The sequence below is a fragment of the Schistocerca americana genome, chromosome X (genome assembly GCF_021461395.2).
Source record: "Schistocerca americana isolate TAMUIC-IGC-003095 chromosome X, iqSchAmer2.1, whole genome shotgun sequence".
NCBI classification, from domain to species: Eukaryota; Metazoa; Arthropoda; class Insecta; order Orthoptera; family Acrididae; genus Schistocerca; species Schistocerca americana.
The window spans coordinates 767368744-767393711 of NC_060130.1; the positions used below are offsets into that span (position 1 = coordinate 767368744).

At 34.7% G+C, this 24968-nt stretch overlaps 1 protein-coding gene across 3 annotated transcripts in view; it reads left to right on the forward strand.

Moving 5' to 3' along the window:
* The first annotated feature begins 296 nt into the window (after positions 1 to 296).
* The window catches only part of LOC124556756 (adapter molecule Crk), a 34150-nt gene continuing 9478 nt past the window's right edge, over positions 297 to 24968 (forward strand). Inside the window, exons 1-6 of one of the 3 annotated variants that reach the window (XM_047130756.1) lie at positions 297 to 513; positions 595 to 801; positions 3794 to 3916; positions 12437 to 12641; positions 22108 to 22236; positions 24791 to 24898. In XM_047130756.1, coding sequence (XP_046986712.1) covers positions 767 to 801; positions 3794 to 3916; positions 12437 to 12641; positions 22108 to 22236; positions 24791 to 24898 — 600 coding nt within the window. In that variant the 5' untranslated portion in view covers positions 297 to 513; positions 595 to 766. Of the gene's footprint in view, positions 802 to 3793; positions 3917 to 12436; positions 12642 to 22107; positions 22237 to 24790; positions 24899 to 24968 lie in introns of all 3 variants that reach the window. The other 2 variants (XM_047130757.1, XM_047130755.1) reach the window with 2 other exon arrangements.

Sequence of the window (24968 nt, forward strand, 5' to 3'; positions counted from 1 at the left end):
TCCAGTAAACCTTTCAGTTAGCGAGCTGTAACAGTATGTAGTTAGTGGTATGACAAGTCTCGAAACTGGTCAAACCATAATATCAATAATGAAAATTTTTGAGTTTTGCCCTCGCTCGTCGGATAAATTTCTAAGCGTGCCTCTGGTTGAACATCTAATTACACTCATCCCTCTTATGTAGAGGATGTGTTTAGCCTTTACGATGTCTCAGAACTTTGAGTGTTGTTTACATATTCGAAGATTTGGAACTGTAAGGAGGAGGACAAGATAATATTTGTCAACCTCGGACAAGATAGGCGAAAAGTGTCATCGCTGCCATATTGAAAGTCTGTGGCTTGTGTGCTGACTGGAAAATTGTGCAGAAATCGTGGGAGTGGAGAGTTTTATCGTAATGTGTCATTATTTTCCTAACAGTTCACTCAGAGACGAATTCATTCGTTTGTAAACATTACTTTAGTGTTCTCGTTCGGACCTTCATCGAGTCACGCGTGGACGGTGAAGTAAATGAAATAGGTCATTCAGATTACATACGAAGTGTCATCTGAGTAATTGTATGGGCTGCAGACGTTGTTAAATGATGTTTTCCGGTTACAGTCTGTCTGCGTAACAGTTTGTTTTGGTTATGGCTGATATTCGTTGTTGCTCTACAGGCAGCTTTAATGCAAATTAATGGTCTACAGGAACTGCTGTTGAAAAGTGATGAATTTATCAAAAAGGATGTTTATATTATTTTGATGATACACAGCCAGAGCGCAGAAACTGAAGAATGGCTGCAACATTCGACCCATACGATAGATCAAGGTACGTTATTTAAAATCACACACCTTTAAGTATTTCGAAATGCAACTTGTATATTATTCCTTTAATGCAGTTATAGATGCATGGCATTTCACAATAGGGAGCTATTGTACTCACGTAATATACTTGTGTTTTATGTAAGACGACGGATTCGTACATGTTGTAAAGGCGTTCCAACAAATTTCGTGATTCGGAAATACTATGGCAGTACTTACCGATATTTTAATTTCTCAAACTGTTATGATTCATCGCCACTTTCATTTCATATGTAACTTAATGTAAATATGAACATCATCTCGTGAATAGCTGGTCGTCTGTAAGTAATAGACGGCTCTTTTAGAATTTGATGGAAGCACGCCAGAAAATAAACATTAAAATCGTTTATTTGTTTACAGCTTTAAGGCCTATACACATCACACATTTCACCTAACCCAATTATTTTCACAGTGCGTTTTTCATGGGTTTTAAACGTATAGTTGCAGGATTGTGATGCATCACAGTCCTTATATTGCACACTTCGAAAGAAGCTCTGAAACACACCAAATTTTCAATGAAAACACTGACCATTGAAAAGTAAGGAACATAAGTCTGCCGAGATCATTTTGTTATTAACAACACACTTGATGGCAGTTACACACCCATGTGTTTATTTACAAATATATATGCTACAGCTGACAGTCAAGACCATGCTGAAGAAATAATCATTTTTTAAAATGTTATAGACTTAAACACAATGGTGCCCCAAAAAATACTGCCCAGCTATTCCTCAATTTTCTCAAACCACTTACTGCATAACTTGATGTGCAATCAAGCCTAATTCAAAAGTGGTAAACACTAATCCCCATACTAGCAGAAATGTGCCATTGGGTGTTCTGAGCCTGTATTGTTAATGATCATGTCTAACAATAGAAGTGAAGAGTGATGTGTAAAAGAAAAATAATGATAGTTTTTAAATGTCCTCAGCAGTGTTCTCTACTAGTTGCAATTACTTGTTGATGATCTGATTTAGTTTTGTCTTATTTTATTTTTATTTATTTGTAATTTGCTATTCAGTACACACAGCAGGGGATATACCAAACACAAGTTTGGATCAGATTAGGTAAGGGTTTAGGAGGGAGTTTTTCATGGCCTTTTCAGTGGATCAATCCCACCATTAACCACAGCAGCTTGAGGAAACCATGGGTAATACAAGTCAGGATGGCCAGACAGAGGTTAAAAACTTTCTCCTCCCAAATCTGAGTCCAGTGCTGTAACACAGCTTCACCTCACTGGATATTTTACTGGGAAAGGAAAGTGTAAAGTTAATTAGGAACATGTGGAATGGATCATTTGAAGTTTTTTTTTATTGATGTGATGTGGAACGAATCAGTTTACAGGATATTTGTACATAATTAGTGTTAACATTAGTGAATGCATAATTTCTTTAGTCCTACTTGTGCAACTACACTTAGAAGCTATTTTTTCACAGGCAACCAGTTTTTAAATAGAAATTCATTCATGAAATAAAAGAAATTGTCCAGGAGAAATGATTGTAGGTTAGATCTTATGTTAATGGGCAAATGATCACATATTTTGTTGCTGACTATTGATCTTCTTTTTGAGCCACTAACAGCTTTAATAATGGGTAATAAGGATGTCACTGTTGTTCTCAAATTGTGATGGATTATTTATGATGAATTCATTAGTGAATATATGTATTGTGAAGACACTGTAAAATGTCATGATGACCATGGGCGAATACCACATATTGTTCTTATTCCTCAGTTTTGTGCTATCAGTACTTTCTTTCTGAGTTATAAGTTACCTCAGAAAATAATTCCATAATATACTATTGAGTGGAAACATGCAAAATATGTCAGAAGATTGAGTTGTGTGTTTCCAAGACTAACAGTTATAAGGAAAAGAGCAAAAGTAACTGGGCTTAATTGTCTGAGAAGCTGAGTAATAGAGTAATAAGCTTTTTGTTTACAGTTCAAGTTTTCATCAGTATGTACATCCAAAAATTTGGAGCATTCTGGTACACTATTTACTTACTTATTCGTGTTCTATATCAATTGTTGGTATAGCTCTATTAGTTGTGGATAAAAAGTGTCATACATATCCAAAGCTACAATTAGTAACAATTTCTTTGAATAATTTTTCCTAGTCGGTTGTGCATCCACTTTTCAAAACAAAATTTCGTTAAAAATACTCAGCTAAAACTGTTACCTTTGATACAGCCTCTGTTACTTGTCTTCCCAGATAAAACATTTCAGTAGGCCTACTTTGCTGAAGCATTTCTTAAGATTGAGAGGGATGCCAGTATTCTGCCTAATTGCTGCAAAGACATGACTGTTTTTGAAAGTAATTGAAAAAATTATTTTCTTTTTTTACACTCCTGTTGGGACATAATTGCACTTTTGAATTTGTTACCATTTATTTATTAAGTTCATAACACTGAATTTTGGCCTCGTGCGTATCTAATTGTTACATGAAAGGATACAGTAATTGTTCATTTTTACCTGCACATGCTACAGTTAATATTGCTCCCCTAAGTGATGGAGATGAGTTTTCAAGCCAGTGTGTTAAATGATGTCAAGTGTAGTAATGTAAAATCTTACAACTGGCTAATAAACAGGACTGGCAGAAAAGTACAGAGAAAGGAAAACATAATTTCTAACAGACACATAGTGTCGTTTTCTGTAATGAAACATTATGTAGAAAAATATCTGATTAACAGCAATTTGTTCATGTTATGTATAGTATTACTTTCTTTTGATAGTCAATATCATGTGTGATTTTGAATATGTTTGGCATTTTCAAAGTATTCGAATGTCAGTATTTTATTTACAACATGTACAAATGCAAAACTTGCTATGCTATATCACTGTGCTTTCCACGTCATGTTTCATGTGTTGTAAGCTTAGGTGAAACACATTTGGGAAATTATACTGCATATCACAGTTGGTTGATGTTTTCTATATGCAAACACAGTAACAGGCTGTTAATGTTTCAGTTGGTACTTTGGTTCCATGACTAGGAAGGATGCTACTGATCTCCTGATGGGTGAAAGAGAAGGTGGTGTTTTCCTTGTGAGAGACAGCAAAACAATCCAAGGGGATTATGTGTTGTGTGTTAGGTAAGGCAGAGATGTGTAGTTTCCTTTAATTTTGTCTTAATTTAAAAAAAATCATAGAAGGTATACTAGATGAGTGATACCTGTGTAATGAAGTTGATTTTGCTGTTCATTCTGGCACTTCAGTGCTGAAATTGGAAAGATGCAAGTGGGTCATTCGATACTAAGTCATCCAGTGCTCTACACGCACCTGTCACAGATGTTTATGAATATTTATAATTGAAATGTATGCATAGAGGCAAGAAATTATTCAAAGTTTCATCTAATTCTAACTAGTAGTTTCTGAGTTATCACTGTTTAAAGTTTTAGGCTAATTGCATTTCTGAGGGCGATTAACATGTAACTAAAGCATGCATGCTTTTACAGAATTTGAAGCAAAATCATTAGTGACTGATAGATCTACACAATTCCAATTTATAATGTTCAATCATATTGAAAAACTGTATTAAAACGCAAAATATTGTTAATTTGAAAATTGTAATGTAGGTTCAGAAAATTATGAATAGCTAAAATCTCTGTCCAAATAACCCAATGCAACAATATATTTTTGAAAGCAGCATAAAATTACCTTCCAAATGGTGCAAAAAAATTTGGTGGGGTTCTGAGTTGTAACAATTTTATAACAAATTGAAGTCAAATTTTGCAGTTTACTTTGTAAAATACATTTTTGATACAATAATTAAGTATTTGAAGTTAATAAAACTGTGAAAATACCAGATGAACTCTAGTCTTATGTATCGATTACTTTAAAATAAAAGATACATACGCTGAATATTTTACAAAATAGGTTTATTTACATTTGAATACATGAGTTGACGATTATTTGTTTTCAAACAAATCCTTTGTACAAAGAGTTTGTGATGACTTTAAAGTTTATCAGTTATTCAGTTGAAGTTTATACGAAGCAGTATGTACAATAATTACATTTTAATGTCCACTAAGTTTTTTTTTGCAATAAAGCATTGATGATTATCTTTTGGGAATTAGCATCAATCTTATAAGATCTGCCAAACTGAGATGCTAACTCTGGAGGAGCTATTACACATAATAGATGGGCTGGTGGAACAGGACATCTGTCTTCTTTTTGAGGCCAAAAGAAAGCTTCTGCTGGTCTGTGAAGGTGCATAAAAAGAACGTCGTAGTCCCCGTCTTTTTCATTGAAACCCAGAACCATTCCTATCCACCAGTTTTGCTCATAAACGCATGCAACGAAGGAATGTAGGTTAGGTTTAATAGTTGGGATAGCCACAAAAATATTTTGTTTCAACAAAATTTCCAAGCCTGAACTCACTTTGTTTGGCTGTAATTTCTTCCCAAGAAGCTGGCTTAAAATAATGGAAAATTCTTGTACCCAGTATTGTTTGACCCATTGAAATCTAGTTTCAAGCATTCTTCTTTTAGTTTCAATTTCTTCTTCCTTTAAAAAGAAAAAAGATATTTTTGAGAATAAACTTTTGCAAAAATTGTACATTTGTTCAGTTTTTATTATCTGCTCACTTTTGCTCTGCAAGTTTTTTTTTTTTTTTTGTTTAATCAGTTCTCTTGACTGTGCCCCCGATCCCATCGCGTGTTGTTTTACCATGACTCATAGCATGAAATGACCAGCTTGCATTTAGTTTTAAATCTTTAAAATGAAAACGTAACTTTATCATGTTTTTGAAGTTTTTGTACTGAGCACTGCAACCATATGTAAAATACTCAATTTGGTCAATGCCAGGGAAGTTTTGTTTTATGAAATCTATGGTTTTTTTTTTCCTTGTACTGAATAAACAAATGGTACATCATGCTTTAGATCACCTGAAATCAAACACAATGTTGTTTCTTTTATGGTGGAATCTTCATTTTTAGAAAAAATCAGTACTGGATGAACTGAGCAGCTCAAGTGGCTCCAATGGTAGGATTGCACTTCATTTTGCAGAATGAAACTATAGGTTTCTGCAAAATCCATAAGAACTAAAACCTCATTAAATGCCAAATTTTCTTTTCTCTGTTTCATGTAAGAGTTTTGAGTTTTTGTAGTGTAAGAATGTGAGGTATCAGACTCATTTTTTATAGCAAAATCAGTAAACTCCTTGCAAGGTAGTAGCATTGTTTGTAAAGTCATTCTGCCATCACTTGAAACCCACTGTGAAAATTTAATGTCATCATCTTCATCAAAGTCTGAAAGTATTTCTCTCAGATGTAGCTGCAGTGATTCACTTGTTTTTGGGCACACATCGCAACATCTTAACATACAGTCCCTGTTTTGTCTATCACAATTTGTCCATCATAGTGTGTTGATTCTTTATCATGCTGATCCAGAGCATTTGCTAGAAGCTCAACATTTTGGTGGTACAAGCAAACACACACACTGTCAGTTCCAGGTGAACCACAAGTGCACACCATTTCAGGCTTAAGGAGCAAAATTTGGAAAATCCAATTTTAATATTTAGATGTTTTTCATTAAATGCAGTAAATAGTTCCTCTAAGTTGCATAAATGAATTCTTTTCTGCTTGTAAGTATTTCTTTTACTAACTTTGTCTTTAGCACCTGGCAACATGTAAGAAAATTCATCATCTTCATAAAACAGTTGGAAAGTGTCTGTTGTTTCTTAGTAAAGGGTTCTCCCATGTTTGGGTTCTGTCAAAGCCAAAATACCTTTCTCATTTGCAAGCATTCTGGCTTTTCGCACTAAATATTCTGATACATTATATTTTTCTGCTTCTTTTCTGCTAGACCAAGACTTTGGAGTGATTGTTAATATCTGTATTTTTTCCCGTTTGGTTAAGTTTGTCTTGAGTTTTTCCTTTATAGCATCCACTAAATGATCAAGATCCTCAGATTTTGTTTTCAATTCATTACCGTGAGTTGTACTGTCAGATTCACTTGAATCATTAGATTCTTGTACTTTCAAAACAAATGACAACTTTTTTTAACCTTGTCTTTTGCCTTTTTAAACTTTTTTTTAGCATATTGTTTCTTTGATTGGGTAGATAATGACTGAAGTTTAAGTTGTGTCACATCAAACCCTAAAACAGTTTCAGCCAACTTTTATCTTTCCACTACTCTTTTTGCATTGGTTAATTCACTCTCATTTGCTTCATCACTTTCAAGTAGAGCAATATCTTCGTGATCTAAAGTAGCTGTTGCCTCATTCAGCAGTTTTCTACATGCACTGTACAACAGCTTTCCTGACACAGACATAATGTTCTTACTTTCCTTAACATATTTTGCTTTTTCCAGAGTAATTATCCTCAAATCTTTCCTCTTTGTTAAAGGTGCAGAATGTTTCTTAAATGTATCACAACAGGATTTTTGGTTCTTTTCAAAATACTTTAAAAAATAACACAAATGATGGGAACAAATATCATCTGTTTCGCTGTACTTCTTATTAGTACACCAAACTAAAATTTCTACTTCTTCTTTAGACAACTTTCCCAAGATTAAATAAATGTCTTTGCTTTTTTTCAATGAAGTATTTTCACATGAAAAATTTAATAATGAACCTACTGAACACTTAAAATTAGTTTCATCTTTACTTGAACTTGCTCTTATCTCCGTGGTAAGAAACACACACAAACAAAACAATAATTTTAAAAATAAAATTGTAACTGTGTTTATATAACAATTATTTAAAGTGTCACTAAGCACAAAATACTAGGCAATTAACTTGGACAGAGCCAAATGCACTTGCAGTACAGACAGGCTGTGGGGGGAGGCAGGGTTTCATGTCCCGACTTGAATTTCATGTCTTGACGGAAGACAGCAGGCAGACTGCTGACTGGTGAATTTTTCATGTCCATACTTGCATTGTAGTACTGCCTTATCTGAACTTCAATGCACTTCTCATGACTCCAAAAATGTTGTATGTTTCTTGACTTTAACTTCAGCTAAATAAAACAAAAGAGAGAAATAATATTACAAGTACAGTAAAATCTTTGTCCCAGTTTAAAAATATGCAACAAAAATGTACTAATAAATTACGGTTTTAAGTAGCTGGTCTTCCAAATAGTTTTAAAACTTTTTACTTCTACATAACCTCTACTATAACCATTTTGAATCTTAAAACAGCCGTTCTGTATGTTTTGAATAGATAAAACTTGTTTTGACTTCAATATAAGATAAAATTTTTACAACTTAGAACCCCACCAATTTTTTTGAACCATTTGAAAGGTAATTTTATGCTGTTTTCAAAAATAATTGGTTGTATTGGGTGATTTGGAGAGAGATTTTATCTATTCATAATTTTCTATGCGTACATCACTATTTTGAAATTAACAATATTTTGAGTTTCAGTACGGTTTTTCAATATGATCGAACATTATAAATCAGAATTTTGTAGCTCTGTGAGTTTAAGTGTTTAATTTAGAACAGAACAGTGAAAATTTCAGGGTTCTAGCTTCAAAACGAACAATTTTGCTTCAAATTCTGTAAAAGCATGCACACTTCAGTTGCGTCTTAATCACCTTCGGGAATACAGTTGGCCTACAATTTTAAACAATGATAACTCAGAAACTACTCGATTGAATTGGATAAAACTGTGGATATTTTCATATCTTTATGCATACATTTCACATATAAATTTTGGAACATTTGCAAAAACCTTGGGTTTTATATCTAGTTTTGGCTGGATGATTTGGCATGGAATGACCCAAGTGACATTCATTTCATTCATTCATTCATTCATTCATAAGTCATTCTTTATAGATCCCAGTGTGTAATAGAACTTTCAAGAGTATAGATCAAGTCAGGTTTAACAATTTTAGTATTTTTATACAATTTAATTACCTATTGTATTTACTAAGCACTTCCTTGCACATTTTTACCTGGAAAATTGAACCTTGTTAAGTTTTGTTCTAGATTTAAAAATCTGTCATTTCTAAATCACATGGATCTTATTATTCTAGAGAATTCATTTTTGCACTTTGAGTAAATGTCTTGATTTGTGCCATTGAACTGAATATAGCATAAATCCCGTTAATATACTGTACACTTTATTGGTGTGCAGAAAACTGGGACAGGAAATTATCAGAGAGGTAGCCAAGAATAAGAAATAACATCGTGATTTATGACAGCAACCTCAACTGCATTTGACCGTGTAGAAGCTTATTAAAAGACATTGACGCAGAGGTTATGCTGCTGGTTGATAGATTATTGGCAACAAGTAACATACAAAATCTAGGCCCCTCTACTGCAAAGAATGTAGTAAATCCTTTTATAAAACATTCATCTCACTGAAAGCTTCAAGGCTGTACATATAAAAGTAAAAGGTGTGGCATCTATTACTACTGGCAGTTGTGAATCTGGGGTTGTATGAAGTTCCAGTATTAAGTAGCTGCAGGTTGGGGGGGGGGGGGGGGGGGTGAAATCAATCTGCCATTACAACAAAGATTTCGGGTTATGTAGCCCTGTTATGCTATTTCTTGTATTGAACATAATGTAAGGAATGAGATACAGCAAACGCTCAGTTGCTAGTTACATAAATGTGCAAAAGATGTGATTACTAAGAGGGAAGCAAATACCTTCAAGAATACACAATTTTTGAATTTGAACGGAAAAAGATATCTTACTTAGGACTGCTAAAATTTATTCAGTGAATAGCTCCACCTTGTAGTAGACATTCTCATATAATCGAAATAAAATGATCAAGAACTGTTCTTCAGCTTATGAAATGCTAACTGATTCATTTCCTGTTTATATTTCCAATAGTAATTCAAAACTGATAAACATGCATTAAAATTCTTGAAAAAGTGAATTCCATAAGCATGATCCAGCATAATTTTATAACTGTTATGTTCGTATATCAGATCAGCATTCTAATGATGTTGAATTAAGAGACAAATTGTCAACTTATGATCAGAAACAACTTGGAGGAGTAGAAATTCGCCTCGAACATAAAAGTAAAATTGTCAACAATCTGGAGGTTGATTGAAACATTTCGCCAGCCATAGTTCTATTGCAAGTGTGCCCTTGCCTTCCACCAACCTCTGAACTGATTTGTCTGAGTCAGTTACAAGAGCATATACAGTATGACATGCAACTTAACATTTAAAAGCTTTGAAAGAGGTGAAAGTAATGATAATGAACAAAAGTTGTAGAACTTACCTCGAAATGAATACCAAACTTTTAGGTGTGTAGTCTTACACATACCAATGTTGTTTTCTTCAATCCTGTGATTGATTTGATGCAGCTCTCAGTGCTAGTTTATCCTGTACAAGTATCCTCATCTCTGTGTAGCTACTGCAACCTACATACATCTGAAACTGCTTGCTGTCTTCAAGCATTGGCCTTCCTCTACAGTGTTCACCCCTGCCCCTACTTCTGTCTATAACCAAATTAACTCTTCTTGACAGCTCAAGATTTGTCCTTTCAACCTCTCAAATTGTACAATAAAACTGTTGCTATGTGGTGTCACTTTAGATTAGTTATTCAGTCTGCCAGCCTAATCTTCAGTATTTGACAGCAACATAACAGCTTTGTAAAAAGATGACTGCCTAGGCATGTAGAAAATCCAGAAAAGTTGTATGCTTTTAGTGATATTTTAAAAGTGAGTTGTTCGTGTTTCTGTAGTATTTACATTACTCGTAGACAATTACATAGTACTTCACCTTGAAACGCTAATCACTCACCCCTCCACAGTTTAAACCTTAGACAGCACATATTGTACAGTGTAGGACCTTGTGACATTGCAACTAATATTACCAGGCAGAAGTTTACACTTTTGATACCTGGAAGTTAGATCAACATAGCATTGTGCACACTACAACGGAGTCGGTGTAAGATGACCCCTGGCAGCTAGGAGTGCTCTTGCCAGCTTTAAGCTGCATAGTGTTAATGGCTGCATGCAGAAACAGTAGTAGTCTATATAGCTACGACAAGACTGAGACAGTGCCATAGAGACATTGAAAAACCCGTGTTGCTTGATTGTATGAGATAGGCATGCAAAGCTGCCTCACTCCACCCACTGCAGCTGATAAGGATCTTCTGATCCCAACTCAAGTATAGCTTTAGAAACAAAATCTTACACTCACTTGTGTATAGAGTTCATCATCTGTGATGATGTCGAGATACTAAAACTTCCACATATAGTTACCAAACAGCAAGCTGCTGAAATACAGTCACAGTTCCTCTATATAGGATCGTGGTTGTCCACTTACTTAGAGTGTCATCTCAGACTGACTTTGTTATTGCAAATTTGGGCTTTGTTTCCAGTAATACTTAGTCACGTATTTTTAAAATAATTTTTAAAGAAAAAATGAACTGCTTTTATAATTCTGCCTTGGTTTAAAATTAAATCTCTTAGGCAGTTAAAAGTTCAAATGATGTTTTCCATAAACACACATTGTGAATGTTCATTGAACTGACCTCCATGAAGGCCTAACATGCACTTCTTGTAGACTGATGTTTTATTGTGAATATTCTCTTTATGTCTCCTTTATCAGTAATATATCTGTGCAAAATAGGAAAGTTTGTGAAATATGGAAGCTAAAAAATGTTTGTGTGAAGTCACTCATAATGGCTTGGTGACAAGTAGAGATGATAAAATTATGTACATAAGAAATGTGGAATCTAAAACCTGTTAGTGCCCTTGGAGATATTCAGCCATATGCTCCAAATTTTTACGACTTACAATACTACATAAAATTTATGTTACACTCAAATATATTATTTGGCAGTAACACTTAGAGCAGTGTTGCACTGAGATTATGCTGCACTGTTCTGTATATGTTGTCTAACCAGAAGTGAAGGTTTAGCTCCATGTCAGTTTTGAAGAGGTCAGTATCAAACTTATTAGTGTTCAGTGTGAAAACCTAAGGGTAATTATACTTTTCTTGGTCACTACAACTCCTTTAGTGAGGCGAAACTACCACTTTGGACTCTTTCTGTCAAAAAAGGATACAGAAAATATAGTCAGCTTCTGCTTTATGCAGATTGTGCAATTAGAGTTTATTAGGCGTCAGTCAGAGAAATTGGAGCTCATATACAGCTTTACTGACGGTCATTCTTCCTACGTACCGTTTGTGAATGGAACAGGAACGGGTGAAAAAAGATAGTGGCACTAGAAGTACGCTCCACCACAAACTGTAAGGTGACTCTTAGAGTATACATGTAGATGGTGACTATGATATTGAGATCTAAATGAATAATTCTTGCTTGCTTTTATACTACTATGGATGTCCTCCTCCCCCCCCCCCCCCCCCCCACTCCCCACTTTCTCTCTCTCTCTCTCTCTCTCTCTCTCTCTCTCTCTCTCTCTCTCTCTCTCTCTCCTCTCTCTCTCTCTCTCTCTCTCTCTCTCTCTCTCTCTCCCCCCCCCCCATCTCTCCCCCCCCCCATCTCTCCCCCTCTCCCTCTTTCCCCATGTTAATACAATTGCATGCAAATATTCCATGAGGAAAATAGTTCACAGTTTATGAGCTTCCAGAAAACTTGAAATGCAGGTGACGAATCATAATATCCTCAAATTTTAATGTTTTATAACATGTAGTTTGTGCCCCAAGAGTAAGCATTTCTTTATTGTATTATTGTTTGATGTGTTACAGGGAAGATAGCAAAGTGAGTCATTATATTATAAATAGGCTTCAACAAGGGGACCAGACAAGATACCGCATTGGAGATCAGATATTTCCGGACTTGCCAGCATGCCTGGCATTCTACAAGTTACATTATCTTGATACTACGCCTCTTATAAGGCCAGCTCCTCGGCGGGTTGAGAAAGTTATTGCAAAATATGATTTTGCTGGTAATGTGAGTACCGAATTTTATCGCTTGTTGGCCCACTCTTTTAAAATTGTTGATGGATGTGTGCATAAGTGTACATTAAATTGCAAAAGCAAGAAAAGAAATAAATAAAAGATATAATACCATTCACCAAACTTTATATTTATTTGTGACTATCTGAGTTCAAGTATTAGCTTCATCTTCTTGTGACAATCTTAGATTTTTAGTCTTCAGCATATCCATCACCTGAAGACGGTACTAAGGTTTCGAAAGTCCCAGTGCTGAAAAATATAAACTTTAATTATTGGTTCCAGAGTATTTTTCCTGCTTTTAACAGTTTCAGTGTTGCTTGTTACTTTGTTGTCTTGTAACTTAACAAGATCATTGGTATTGAGCATGTTATGTGGCTTTGACACAGATAATTGAACAGTGGATGGGATAGTGGTAATGATGGCAGTTGTGTCATAAGCAGGTGTTATGCAGTTGAGAAAATGTTCAACAACTCAAGTGTGCACACACATGCTAGTCTTAGAAAAATAAGTCTCAGAATCCCAGTGTGTCCCATGCTGTGATGTGGACAACATAAAACATAAATATCCTTTACTTCACATCTATAGTCACAAATTTTTTTTGTTATCAGGCTACTGGTTTCAGTCTATAATGACCATCTTCAGATCTGTTTTATAAAAACATGTCGTAATATACTGGAGCCATAGTGGAATCGTCAAATGCTAAACACAAAATCAGCATGCTGTGTTTAGCATTTGATGATGGTACTATGGCTCCAGTATATTAGGACATTTTTTTATTAAAAAAAAAAAAGTGACCATAGAAGTGAAGTAAAGGAAATTTATTCTATATTCGGGACACTGTCCAATTTGTGACCATGTCACAGCATGTGAAACATAAAACATGATTCACATTCGTGATAACTTGCTACGATGTGGACCATGTTATTGGGTTTACTAATAAGATACATTTTCTTTGTAAAAAAATGGCTACATGCTGGTCATTTACATGACTGATTTTTTTATTCGCCAACAAAAATTCTATAAACGTAACTCAATGACGTACATACTATATATTCGGAACTTCATGTGTGGAGTGAATGCAGAAATGATTTCAGCCTGTTTCAAAAACTGAAGTTGACTGCGAGCACCTTTATTCACATGGGAAACAGTCAATTATTTTTGTGGCTGCATACTATGCTTTTTTCTGTCTACAAGAATAAGTTGTGAATACTGGAAGATAGTTTTGCTTTTAGATGAAGACTGACAACCAGTTCTATTTTGTCTGCTAATACGTCATGCCCCGTATATTTCTTTTAGGTATCTTCATGTGTGTACAAATCGCTGACCATTTGTCCGCAACTGTGGAGGCAGATTTTTCGCCAACTACTGTCAGAAATGGTTGAGTTGCTAAAGTGCAGTCTTTGTATTGACAGGGAACAGGTTGCCAATGACATGCCAGAAAATTCTTTATGTTGAATGTGTTGGTAGTCTTGTTTTATAATAAGAAATGGAATCCAGTTTTTATGGTTTCCTGGTCTAACAAATTACTGTGAAAATTAAGCCATTATTGTGTCTCACCTTTCGTGATAAACTTGTTGACGGTGTTTCATTAAGTTCGTTGTGATAATTCAGATTGTAGAGCACAATAACAGAATTTCTCAAGTTGGGTATCAGTTTTTATTGCAGCCACCTTAAAAAAATTAAATTTTCTTCCATTGTAGACATCTAGCAGCAATGAATATGAACTAGACAGTGTGTTCGTTCCTCCAATAACTGAACCGTGGTGGATCAATAGATAGTTTTGATAACATAATACTTTGTAATGTGTATATTCTTTTTGAAATACCCTGTATTGGGAATAGCATTGTACCCAATACAAAACCCTGAGGGATCACCTATGTTTATATATTTCTTGTCTGAAAATTGTTTTACTAAAAATTTATCATTGGGAGACATGAACTCTCTCTGCAGTTTCCATCCTGTGTTCCAGGTTCGACTGGAACCAATCGTTCGCTATTGCTCCTACACCTAGTACTTCAAGCTTGTTTAGTATGGTCAACTGTGTCAAAAGTCTTTGACAAGTCTAAGAATATGTTTGTAACACAGTCATCCTCGTCAAGAGATTCAAGTACTACTTTTGTGAACTATGTAATGGCTGATATTGTACTTCTCCCACTTCGCGGGCCAAACCATGCTTCATTAAAAATATTTTATTTATTCTAACTCATTAGTCTGCCTTTAATGAATGAGTAATTATTTTTGTGAGTGCTGACAGTAGTGAAACTGGCTTGTGGTTTTCAAAACTATGTGCATTACCTTTCTTTAGTGAGGGCACAACTCTTTCATACTTTAGGTATTGTTGAAAAATCTCTGAACCATAGGACTCATTTATTATGTTTCTTAATGGGTTTTGTATGCTGTGTGTGTGTGTACCTTCAGAACAAAGACTGGAACCTCATCTATGTCTCCTGACTTCCCATTTTTTTAATTTCTGTATTATCTTCCTGATTTCAAGCTCTGTTATGGAAAACAGCAACACTGTGCTCACTGTGTAAATCGTTGTGGCTACTACACACGATTTAGGAAGATTTTGTTGTGACCTCTCTGAAATACCAGAGAAATTAGTTGCTATTATTCAACCTCCATCTTTGATTTATGTGTTGTTATACTTCTCTGCAATTTTGAATTTCATGACATCCTATACTATGTTGCTTGTCTTTCCTGTGTTATAAATGATTTTATCATTGCATAATTTTTTCACAGCTAGCAGTACCCTCCTATATATCTTTTTATAACTGTAATAGTAACCTAGGAAATGTGAATTATTGTAGTGCTTTTGTAAAGACCCAAAAAATTTAAATGTTTTCTCGTGTGTCATGTAAATTAAAATACAAAAGTCCGTGGTGAACTACTGTTTGATGTACTTCATAAAGATAGACCTTTCATTTACATCATGAAATTATGCCTCTACTCATCAGTAAACAAATTTAGACTCATTTCTTGTCTGTTGTAGGTTATAAGAGTTGATGCAGTAGTTTCTCACTTCTGTAGGGAAATTGACTTCAGGGTATAGATGCTTAATAGATCAAACAAGTATGATGCTGTGGTTATACATCTTAGCTGAATATGGAACTGAATACATTTAGAATTTTGAGCTATATTATGGAAAAGATAGAAATGCTTAAAGTACTGGGATGATTGTGGCCTGATAAGTATTGAGTGAATGTTACACTATATATGCCAACTATTCCTACATGAAAGCTGAGTTTGCTGAAGATTCAGCTGAAACAAAAACTGGTCCTGTAAGGACATTTACAAAGAACAGGAAAGAAATATCAAAAGATTTAAGCCTTACAAAGAAAGGTGGGCAACTCCTCTGGGACAAAAGAATCAGGATTTCCTTGTACTGGAACGATGAAAAAGATGTTCAAGTGGTCAGCACAAGATACATTTCTACAATGCAGAGCACCACAAGGAGATCAGCTAATGAAATCTGCAGCACTTGTTGACTAAAATCAACATCATGAGAATCTGTACTACATAAGCATAAAGAACCAAGTAGTTAAATAAAACCACACAGTGAAAGTAACAGCCTATTGCTGAACACCAATTTGAAGGAAAAACATTGAGTGATTTAGCTTGCCTTAGGTAAATCCACAATGAATACAATATAATTTGAATATTCACCATGCATAGAACACAGATGCAACTGGTCTAAATGTGGTGTGAAATTTATCAGAAGGAAGGGTTAGGGTCTACCATATAGTGGGTACATGTGCAAATTACCATATACAAACAATAATTCAGGTGTAAGGTAGATGTCACTATTAGCAAAAGTAAACAAAAAACTAACCACAAATGAAGTACCAAACCAGATACATGGGAACGAATAAAGTTGTGAATGATCATAAAGAAAGGATATTATTATTTTGTTATTTTAATCGTTAAATGTTTTTAATGTTCAAAAATGAGTTGACAGCATTGGTCCCCATCTGTAGCTGTGCCTGTGTTGCTAGTGAAAAGTACACAGTTATCTCCTTCATCTGGGCAGTTGAACACTTTGTGACCCCCAAGTTTTGTAAAATTGCATCACAAATAGCAGGCTGTATTCTGCCAGTAGTAAACACTGTGTAATATCAAATAACACTCATGATAAGTAATGATTAAAAATACGTTTTATTGTGAATGAGTTAACACTTACTGCAGTTCAGCAAGAAACTACTAGCTTTTTATGCTATATCGTATACCTGAAGTGCTTACCTGTAGTCGCCATCACGTACAAGAAGATCCTTGGTTTTACTGTTGTTAGAAGGTTACCTTCTTAAGTTTACAATCAGGAAACAGGCACTCTGTTGTGAAAAAAGTTAAATAACAGAAGAATGCTTAAAATGCACAGAAAATTAAGGTTAGCTTATTTTACAAGAATATGATTGGACTGAGTAATAAGAGAGAAGAGCTTCTTATCTGTTGTAGACAGCTCTGGAAAGTTGACATCCTGTGCCTATCTGAACACCATGTAACCACAGGATAGGATAAGTTAAATACAAAAGATTACACTCTTAAGATCTTACTCATTTAGAACTACCATTGGAAAAGGAGGAGTTGTTATCTATATTAAGACAGAACACAAGTTCAGAAATGTCAAAACCAGTAAATTCTTTAGTGATCAGCACACTGAAGTGTGTACTTTTGAAGTAATACTGAAAAATAGTTCACATTTAATTGTAACTGCATACAGGGTGTTCGCAAATCAATGTTACAAACTTCTAGGACTTCTAGAGGAGAGTGAATACATAGTAGTTTGAATAGGTACCCATGTCCAGAAATGTAATCCAGTTACACTACAGAGCATCAAAGTGGATCTTATAAAAGATTTTGATAGAAAAAATGATCTGGAAACTTTACTTGCATTCTGTAATTTGAGCTCAGTAATTAACTTTCCAGCGCAGGTGGCTAAAGACAGTAGAACCTTAATAGATGATGTTTTCTTTGAAGTATCTCAAAGCAAGAAAATAAGTGTTTACTCAGTAGCAAATGCTCTCTGTGATTTGTGCTGCACAGTTGATACCTCTCAGTGGAAATCAGTTAGAATAATAAACAACTCCAGGAAGATTTTTAAGAATAATGTAAGAGATGACCTGAGATGAAATTTGTAAGCAATCAAATGCTGCTGTAAAATTTGATCCATTCCATGAAAAATTTGTATCATTGTTTGAAAATAGATTTCTGCATAAGCCAATCAAAAAGGACATTAAACAATCACATAAAAACTATGAATCACTAGAGAGATTAAAGTATCTTGTGGAAGGAAAAGGGAATAGGGTATTTGACCATTTTGTGAAAATTGTCTTAAACGATTAATTATGTCGTTTTATACTCCTAACATGCTCTTTTTCCTCTTGAATTTCAGTATTCTTTTATAAAAATGGAAACAAAATTTGAATAACTCGAAAGTTCACAAAACACTCTATTCGAGTCGTGTGATGACTGTGACATCACTGGCTAGCTTGCTGCTCATACTGTCATAATGCTAATTCACAGTGATGATTTGTTTTGGAATTTACATTTTGGAAAATGGGTTACAAATGGTGTGTAGTTTCATACTGTACAAATACATCTATAAAAACTCCTGAAAAAGTTGTTTTTCGGTGTTCCACAGAATGAGATGATGCATAAAATGTGGTTGCACAGTACCGACAAATTGCCACCACGTCGATGCCCAAGTTCGCTAACTTAGAAGTTAACATTAACTTATCTCCAAGATCTGCTCTTCTACTGTTACAATGAAGGATAGTGTCATTCGACAAAATTAAACTCACAGTGAAAATTGTCATTTTACCCAATTATACCTCCATATTTCGGTATCTCAATTGTTAGAGCAGTACACTGTCGAATTTTATAAGATGATGTCCACAGATTACTGGTTCGAATCTAACCCAAAGAAACATTTTAAATTATTTGTAAAATGACTCAACAGTTCTCTCATATGAAAACCAAATCACAATTAAAGAACTTCACCACACAGATCAGAAACAATATTACTATGTTTTCTTTGCTGTTTATATATGCTTACAATTGCAATTGCTGTTCACACATGTACCGTTCAAACAGATATTTTATAGTTAAGGTGACCATACATTTTTACTTTATCAGAAACAATGTTTTTATCTTTGTACTATCCATCCAAGATCCTTATTGTTTAAACTTTTGCAGTTTCATCATCTTACATAAAGATGAAGTTGCCTCAGATGCTGACATTAATGTACACTCTCAAACATCACAGCCCTTTCGTTTGTGTCACCTGCATGTTGTATACACTTTATATCTCTGCGTATAACCTCGTTTTCCTACATCTCGTTTTACTGTGGGCGTATGGTGATATCTTTACTACTAGCAATGCTTTCCAAAAAAGTGAAGTGTTTGTTTGCAAAGTAAATGCATTTATCCTCTGTTGTCCATTTCTCAGATGAAGACTAATGGGAAGCTATATATAATACATCCCCAATCGAAACAACTGCTGCAATCAGTACTTGCTATAGTTATTTTCGTATTTGATGTAAAACTTTTGAATATAAGTGAAACTTGGATTCAAACATTTGACCTCTTTATTTGTAGTCAGATGTGCCATCTGTTGCACCGCCGAATGTGTGCTGGAAGAAGTGTTGTAAAGAACAAGTAAAGATCCTGCAAAATTTTCGAAATTACTAAGAAAATGTATTAAAAATTCCAGGAAAATACACATTAAGTTCTGAAATGAATAATTCCAACAACAGACTTAAGTCTATATGGACTGTAGTAAAACTATAGATAGAACAGAGCACAGAACAAGATAACATCACTATTGATTTAAATGGAAGAGCTAGAAGTGATCTGTCACAGGAAGCAGATATGTTTAATAATTATTTTTTAAATGTAGTAGGAAATGTAGGAACAAACAGTTAGAGAGAAAAGTCAGATCAATATGCTGAAAAAGCAACTGTCACTTCTCCTTCTAAAATTAAGAAAATTATGAAGAATGCCATTCAAATGTTCACTCATCAAATTTTGCAAGCATTACATGAAAGAAACACCTATTGGTATTTTCTAAGACCTACTTAGGCATTTGACCATGTGAATTTAAATCAACTTAGGTTTTATGGAAGTGATAACCAACCAATGTATAATGTCACATCCAACCAAAGAATGCAGAAAGTTGTACTTTACCTATTCAACCAGTATAAGCAGGGGAGATTCTTCTGATTGGAGAGAGATGATGTTTGGGGATCTCAGAGGCTCAATCTTATGTCCGCTTTTGTTTCCCATGTATGTAAACAATCTTCTGTCTAATATACAACAAGTAGAATTAGTTCTTTATGTGGATGACACTAGTATTGTAATAAATACAAACATACATACAGCAACAGGAAAGATGGTAAATAATGTCATTACAAGTACTAATGAGTGGTTTTATGCTATTTCTCTCTCTCTCTCTCTCTCTCTCTCTCTCTCTCTCTCCTCTCTCTCTCTCTCTCTCTCTCTCAATTTTTAAAAAAATGCAACCTATTCAGGTCTGCACATCCAAAAGTAGTATGCCATTGATAAGTGTAACACATGGTGAGGTAATAACTATGGTGGAAACTTCAAAAATTTTATCTGTCCATATTGATGAGAATTTAAACTGGGAAAAACACAATTTGGAACTCCCAAGACAACTTTAGTTCAGCCACATTTACACATTTAGTAATTGCAAGTCTTGGGAAGAAACAAGTCAGTTAAGTTGACATATGTTGTGCATTTACATTCAGTAATACATGGGGAATAATGTTCTGGGGTAATTCGTCTTCAAGAAAAAAATATTCATTGCTTAAAAATATTGTGTAAGAATAATATGTGATGCTTAACCATAATCATCTTATAGACATCTGTTTAAGGAGTTGTGCATTCTGACTACTGCTTCACAGTATATTTATTCCCTGATGAAGTTTTTTGTTAATACTCCGTTTCAGTTCAAAAGGAACAATGACTTACATAATTACAATACCAGAAGGAAAAATGAGTCATTACTCCACAGTAAGGTTGTCGTAGTATGAAGACAGATGCACAGTACTGCAACAACATTTTTGATCACCTACCCAGTGATGTCCGACAGACGGCAAAGTAAAATTTGAAAATTAACTGAAAACATGTCCCCTTGAGAATTGCCTCTTTCCATAAAAGAATTTCCGTTTTTTGTAACAGGTAAAAGACAGTGTGTAGGAAATATTAACTCACATCTGTATCAGAAACTTGTAAATGTTCAGCATCTATCTATATTTACATATGAATATGTAATTTAAGTGTAAAATGACTTGTTCAATATGATTACAATTAATCGTACAAATGATGCATCATGGAACATGAAACTAACAACAGTCTGATGGTGGTGAATGCACTGAATGCATAAGGTAGTATCATCAGTTTATTATTGTTATTTACATGTTTAACAGTGTGTTTGTGTATCTTCACCAAGATTTCATGTATTATGTCATTACTACTGTTAGTTTAGAAACATTTTGTGCCTATTTTGAAATGAAGCTTTTTGTAAGAAGAATTAATGCATCTATGCTATATATTGTATTGTATTTTAATTTGTTTGTAATAAATAGTTACTGAGACATTGTAGTATTTGTTCACCATACTGACAATGGCTGAACAATTTGTTTTCATTGTTCTAACACATATTCGACCTTATACTCACAGGCGTCTTGGTTCACCCCTAGAATGTGTGGCATCAAATGAAGAACACATTGATAGACACTTCAGTCATTTGCCATTTGTCATGGAAAAATATGCACTGCTCCAGCATTAATGTCAGGCTCTCTGTTGCTTGATTAAATAAGCCTGTTGGCAGCTGCATTGATACCATTTGCCTGAAGATGGTTGCTTACTCCCGTATAGGTAGCGTTTAACTTAATGATGCAAAATTTAGATCTTTGTGGCCACAATGACGCCAATATTATCAGTTTATTGCAGTGTCATTTGATGTCAATGTTTTATTCAATCACTATTTCATAATGAATTTGATATGCTGATTATCATTCTTGGCAAAAAATGCCACAGTACTGAAGATGGAAACCATATGTATGACAAACCTCCATAGCACTTCAACACGTTTATAATTCACTCTGTTTGTCTTCAAAGACAAAACTGTGAATGCCCGCATACATTGTGATATGTGCAAGTCAGGAAATACCGCCTTAATATGGATAGAACACAAATTGTTTGTCACTGTACAGAGTTAAAATACTTTGTCATTATCGTGATAGCTGCAAACAGCAGCCAGTTAGTCAGGGAAAGTAAGACCTGCAACTATGAGATACAGTTTACAGCTTCTTGAAACAACTACCTTACCAAAAATATATTCATTTTTTAACTTGTTAATTTATTTTTGGTACAAGTCATTGCATCAGCCCATATTTTAGATGTTTACACGGCCTCAAAGAATCTTCTTTTTTTTTGAGCAGGATGCTGATGACCTACCATTCAAGAAAGGTGATATATTGACAGTGGTCTCCAAGGATGAGGATCAGTGGTGGACAGCTTGTAACAGCAGTGGCCAGACTGGATCAATACCTGTGCCATATGTTCAGAGGGTGTGTATAGTAATGGAGGCTACAGTTTCTTTTATATTTAAACATGTTTAAACATTTCCACAGTGCACAAAGCAAACTTACTAGGACACGCTGTGTGTGTGTGTGTGTGTGTGTGTGTGTGTGTGTGTGTGTGTGTGTGTGAGAGAGAGAGAGAGAGAGAGAGAGAGATTTGCAGAATTTATGTGACAACTTTGTAAGAGTTGAAGCAGTGTTCAATAATAAATTGTGCTACACCTAATGTGACTTCTTTCCTTTCATTCATTCAACTGAATTTCACATAAATTTAGTGAGTTTAAAGTTCCACTTTTGATTAATTGAATAGGTGGTTTGTAAATGGAGCACTTTTGGTGAAGTGAGTGAAATTTGGTTCAATATTTTGTGGGAACAGGAAATTTTGCTTTGTACATAGCATAGCACAAATACCTCATATTGTTACATGAACAATATAATATCTTCCTCCACTTAGGCTGCCTTCTCAAGAATGTTCCAGGTGAAACATAGTAGTAGAATGGTTCACAGGTAAACACTTTTGTTACTGGAGATTATAGAAATCAGATGATCAAAGTTTAAGATGTGCAGCGTTTCATTGAGAAAACAAAACTGATTTGGTACAGTAACAGTTACTGCTTTGGAGAAATTTCTAATATGAAACAAATAAACCTAAGAAAAATACCTGTTAATCAGAGTTTAAAATTTTTAGCCAATCTGCACAAATTGTTAGTGGGGGGAAGGAAGAAAAGTGCAATAAAAGTACCTTTAAACTATGGAAGAAAATGTATTTTACATTCAGATTTTAGGAGTATTAATCTTGGATCGGAGAGTGTGAATGGCCCTTGTGGTACAGCAACCACAGGAAATTCCTGTCTCTGAACTCAACAGTTTTTGACAAAAAATATGAGGCAAAAACTGTTATTTTTCTTAGTGCAGGAAGCTTATTTTATACTAGTTCAGTAAGTTTATTTTATACATATTATTAGATATCTTGCTGAATGTCATAGTGAGACAAATAAACCTAATAAAAATATCTGTCAATCAGAGTTTAAAATTTTTAGCCAATCTGCACAAATTGTTTGGGGGGCGGGGGGGGGGGGGGGGGGGGGGGGGAAGAAAAGTTGCTTTGTCCATAAACAAGTATGTAGGGGCTGTGAGGGAGATTGGAAAATCTAGCTCTTTGCCCAATGAAACAATGTACCAAAAATGATCACTGCAACATGCTGACTTCTTCTGTTCCTGTACATATCTGAGGAGTGAGATTGAGTCACTTCCGTGTGAATGCCAATGAAGAGAGAGAATTATCACAGCTATAACTTACAAACCTGATCTTGTACTAGGATTACAGTTGAGGTCAGTAGAAATAAACATGCTTCCTTTGGACTATGTTAACCAATTGCCTCAAAGAGAACTACTCATGTGGTACTAGACACTGCACGGCACGGCGTGGTGGAGGTGAGTCATTCCTTTTGTGGTTTTCGCTATCATCACTAATACTGAATTCGCCCTAGGGGACATGACCTTCGAATCACCATGCATATTTGATGTTAATAGAAGTGCTTTGTACAAAAGTCTAGCACATGTGTGTAGAACATTAAGGAAAAAAAAACATGGGCAATGATAATAGTTTAATATTGTTTATAGCAGTAAGTTAAAACATGAGAACTACTAATGATCATGGCAAACAGAATTGTAAGAAATACCATATTGTTACTGTCACCACTGAAAGTGCTTTAAAATTTATAAAATAGTGTAAAAATTAATTTGCGTTCTGTGTTTCCCATGTAAATCCGCAAAGCAGTATTTGGGAGCCTACACAAAGTACTGAGTTCAGCATTTATTAAGTCACATTCAGTGAGGTTTTGTGAATCAGGACTCCTAAGTGTGTCAGTTTTGGGTCTCCAAATATGGGAGCTTCTGTCTTAAGGCAGTCCTCAGAATCAACATAATCTTCTTTTCCCAAATGCAAGTTCTTTGCAACATTTTTAAAAAAGCAGCAAAAATATGTGACTATATGCCATGAGACCCTTAAATTGGTTTTAAACAGCTTCCCGATTGCTAACATAGTCTCTTAACTGCCAATCTTGTCATAAAACTGTGCAAATTGTTTTCAGATTAAAATTTTTAAAAACTTGATTTTTAAATGTGAATTCATGTGCAAACCATCCAGATTTAGGTTTCCCTGGCTTATGGAAATCACTGGAGGTAAATGATGGGGTTTTTCCTTTGACAAAGGAAATCAACTCTGTCATTTTCATTCTTATCCATTCTGTGTTTGAACTCAGTCCTTGGTGCCCACATGTCAATGGGACATTAAACTGTGGTATTCCTTCATTCATTTCATACTTAAAAATATATTTTTATGTTGGTTTATAGGGTTCAAATTTTTAGAGAGAAAGATGTAACAAATTAGTTATCTAAAACATCAAAACATATGAGTCAGAAGACAGAAAACTTGCTTTAAAGTAGTGTGTAGCTGCTCCGGCGAGACTGGAATTGTAATACTTGATAAACTGATATTCCAGTTTGGTGAAGACTGAATAAAGTTTCTAATTTGTTTCAGTACGATGACAGCCAGCAGTGTGCGCCAGAAATTCATAGACCCGGATCTGGTGGTGGAAATCCAGTGAGCCATCAACAAGAAGTTTCCATTCGAAGAACAAATATACAGGTTAAAATCATGCTCATATCTCTCTCTCTCTCTCTCTCTCTCTCTCTCTCTCTCTCTTTCTCTCTCTCTC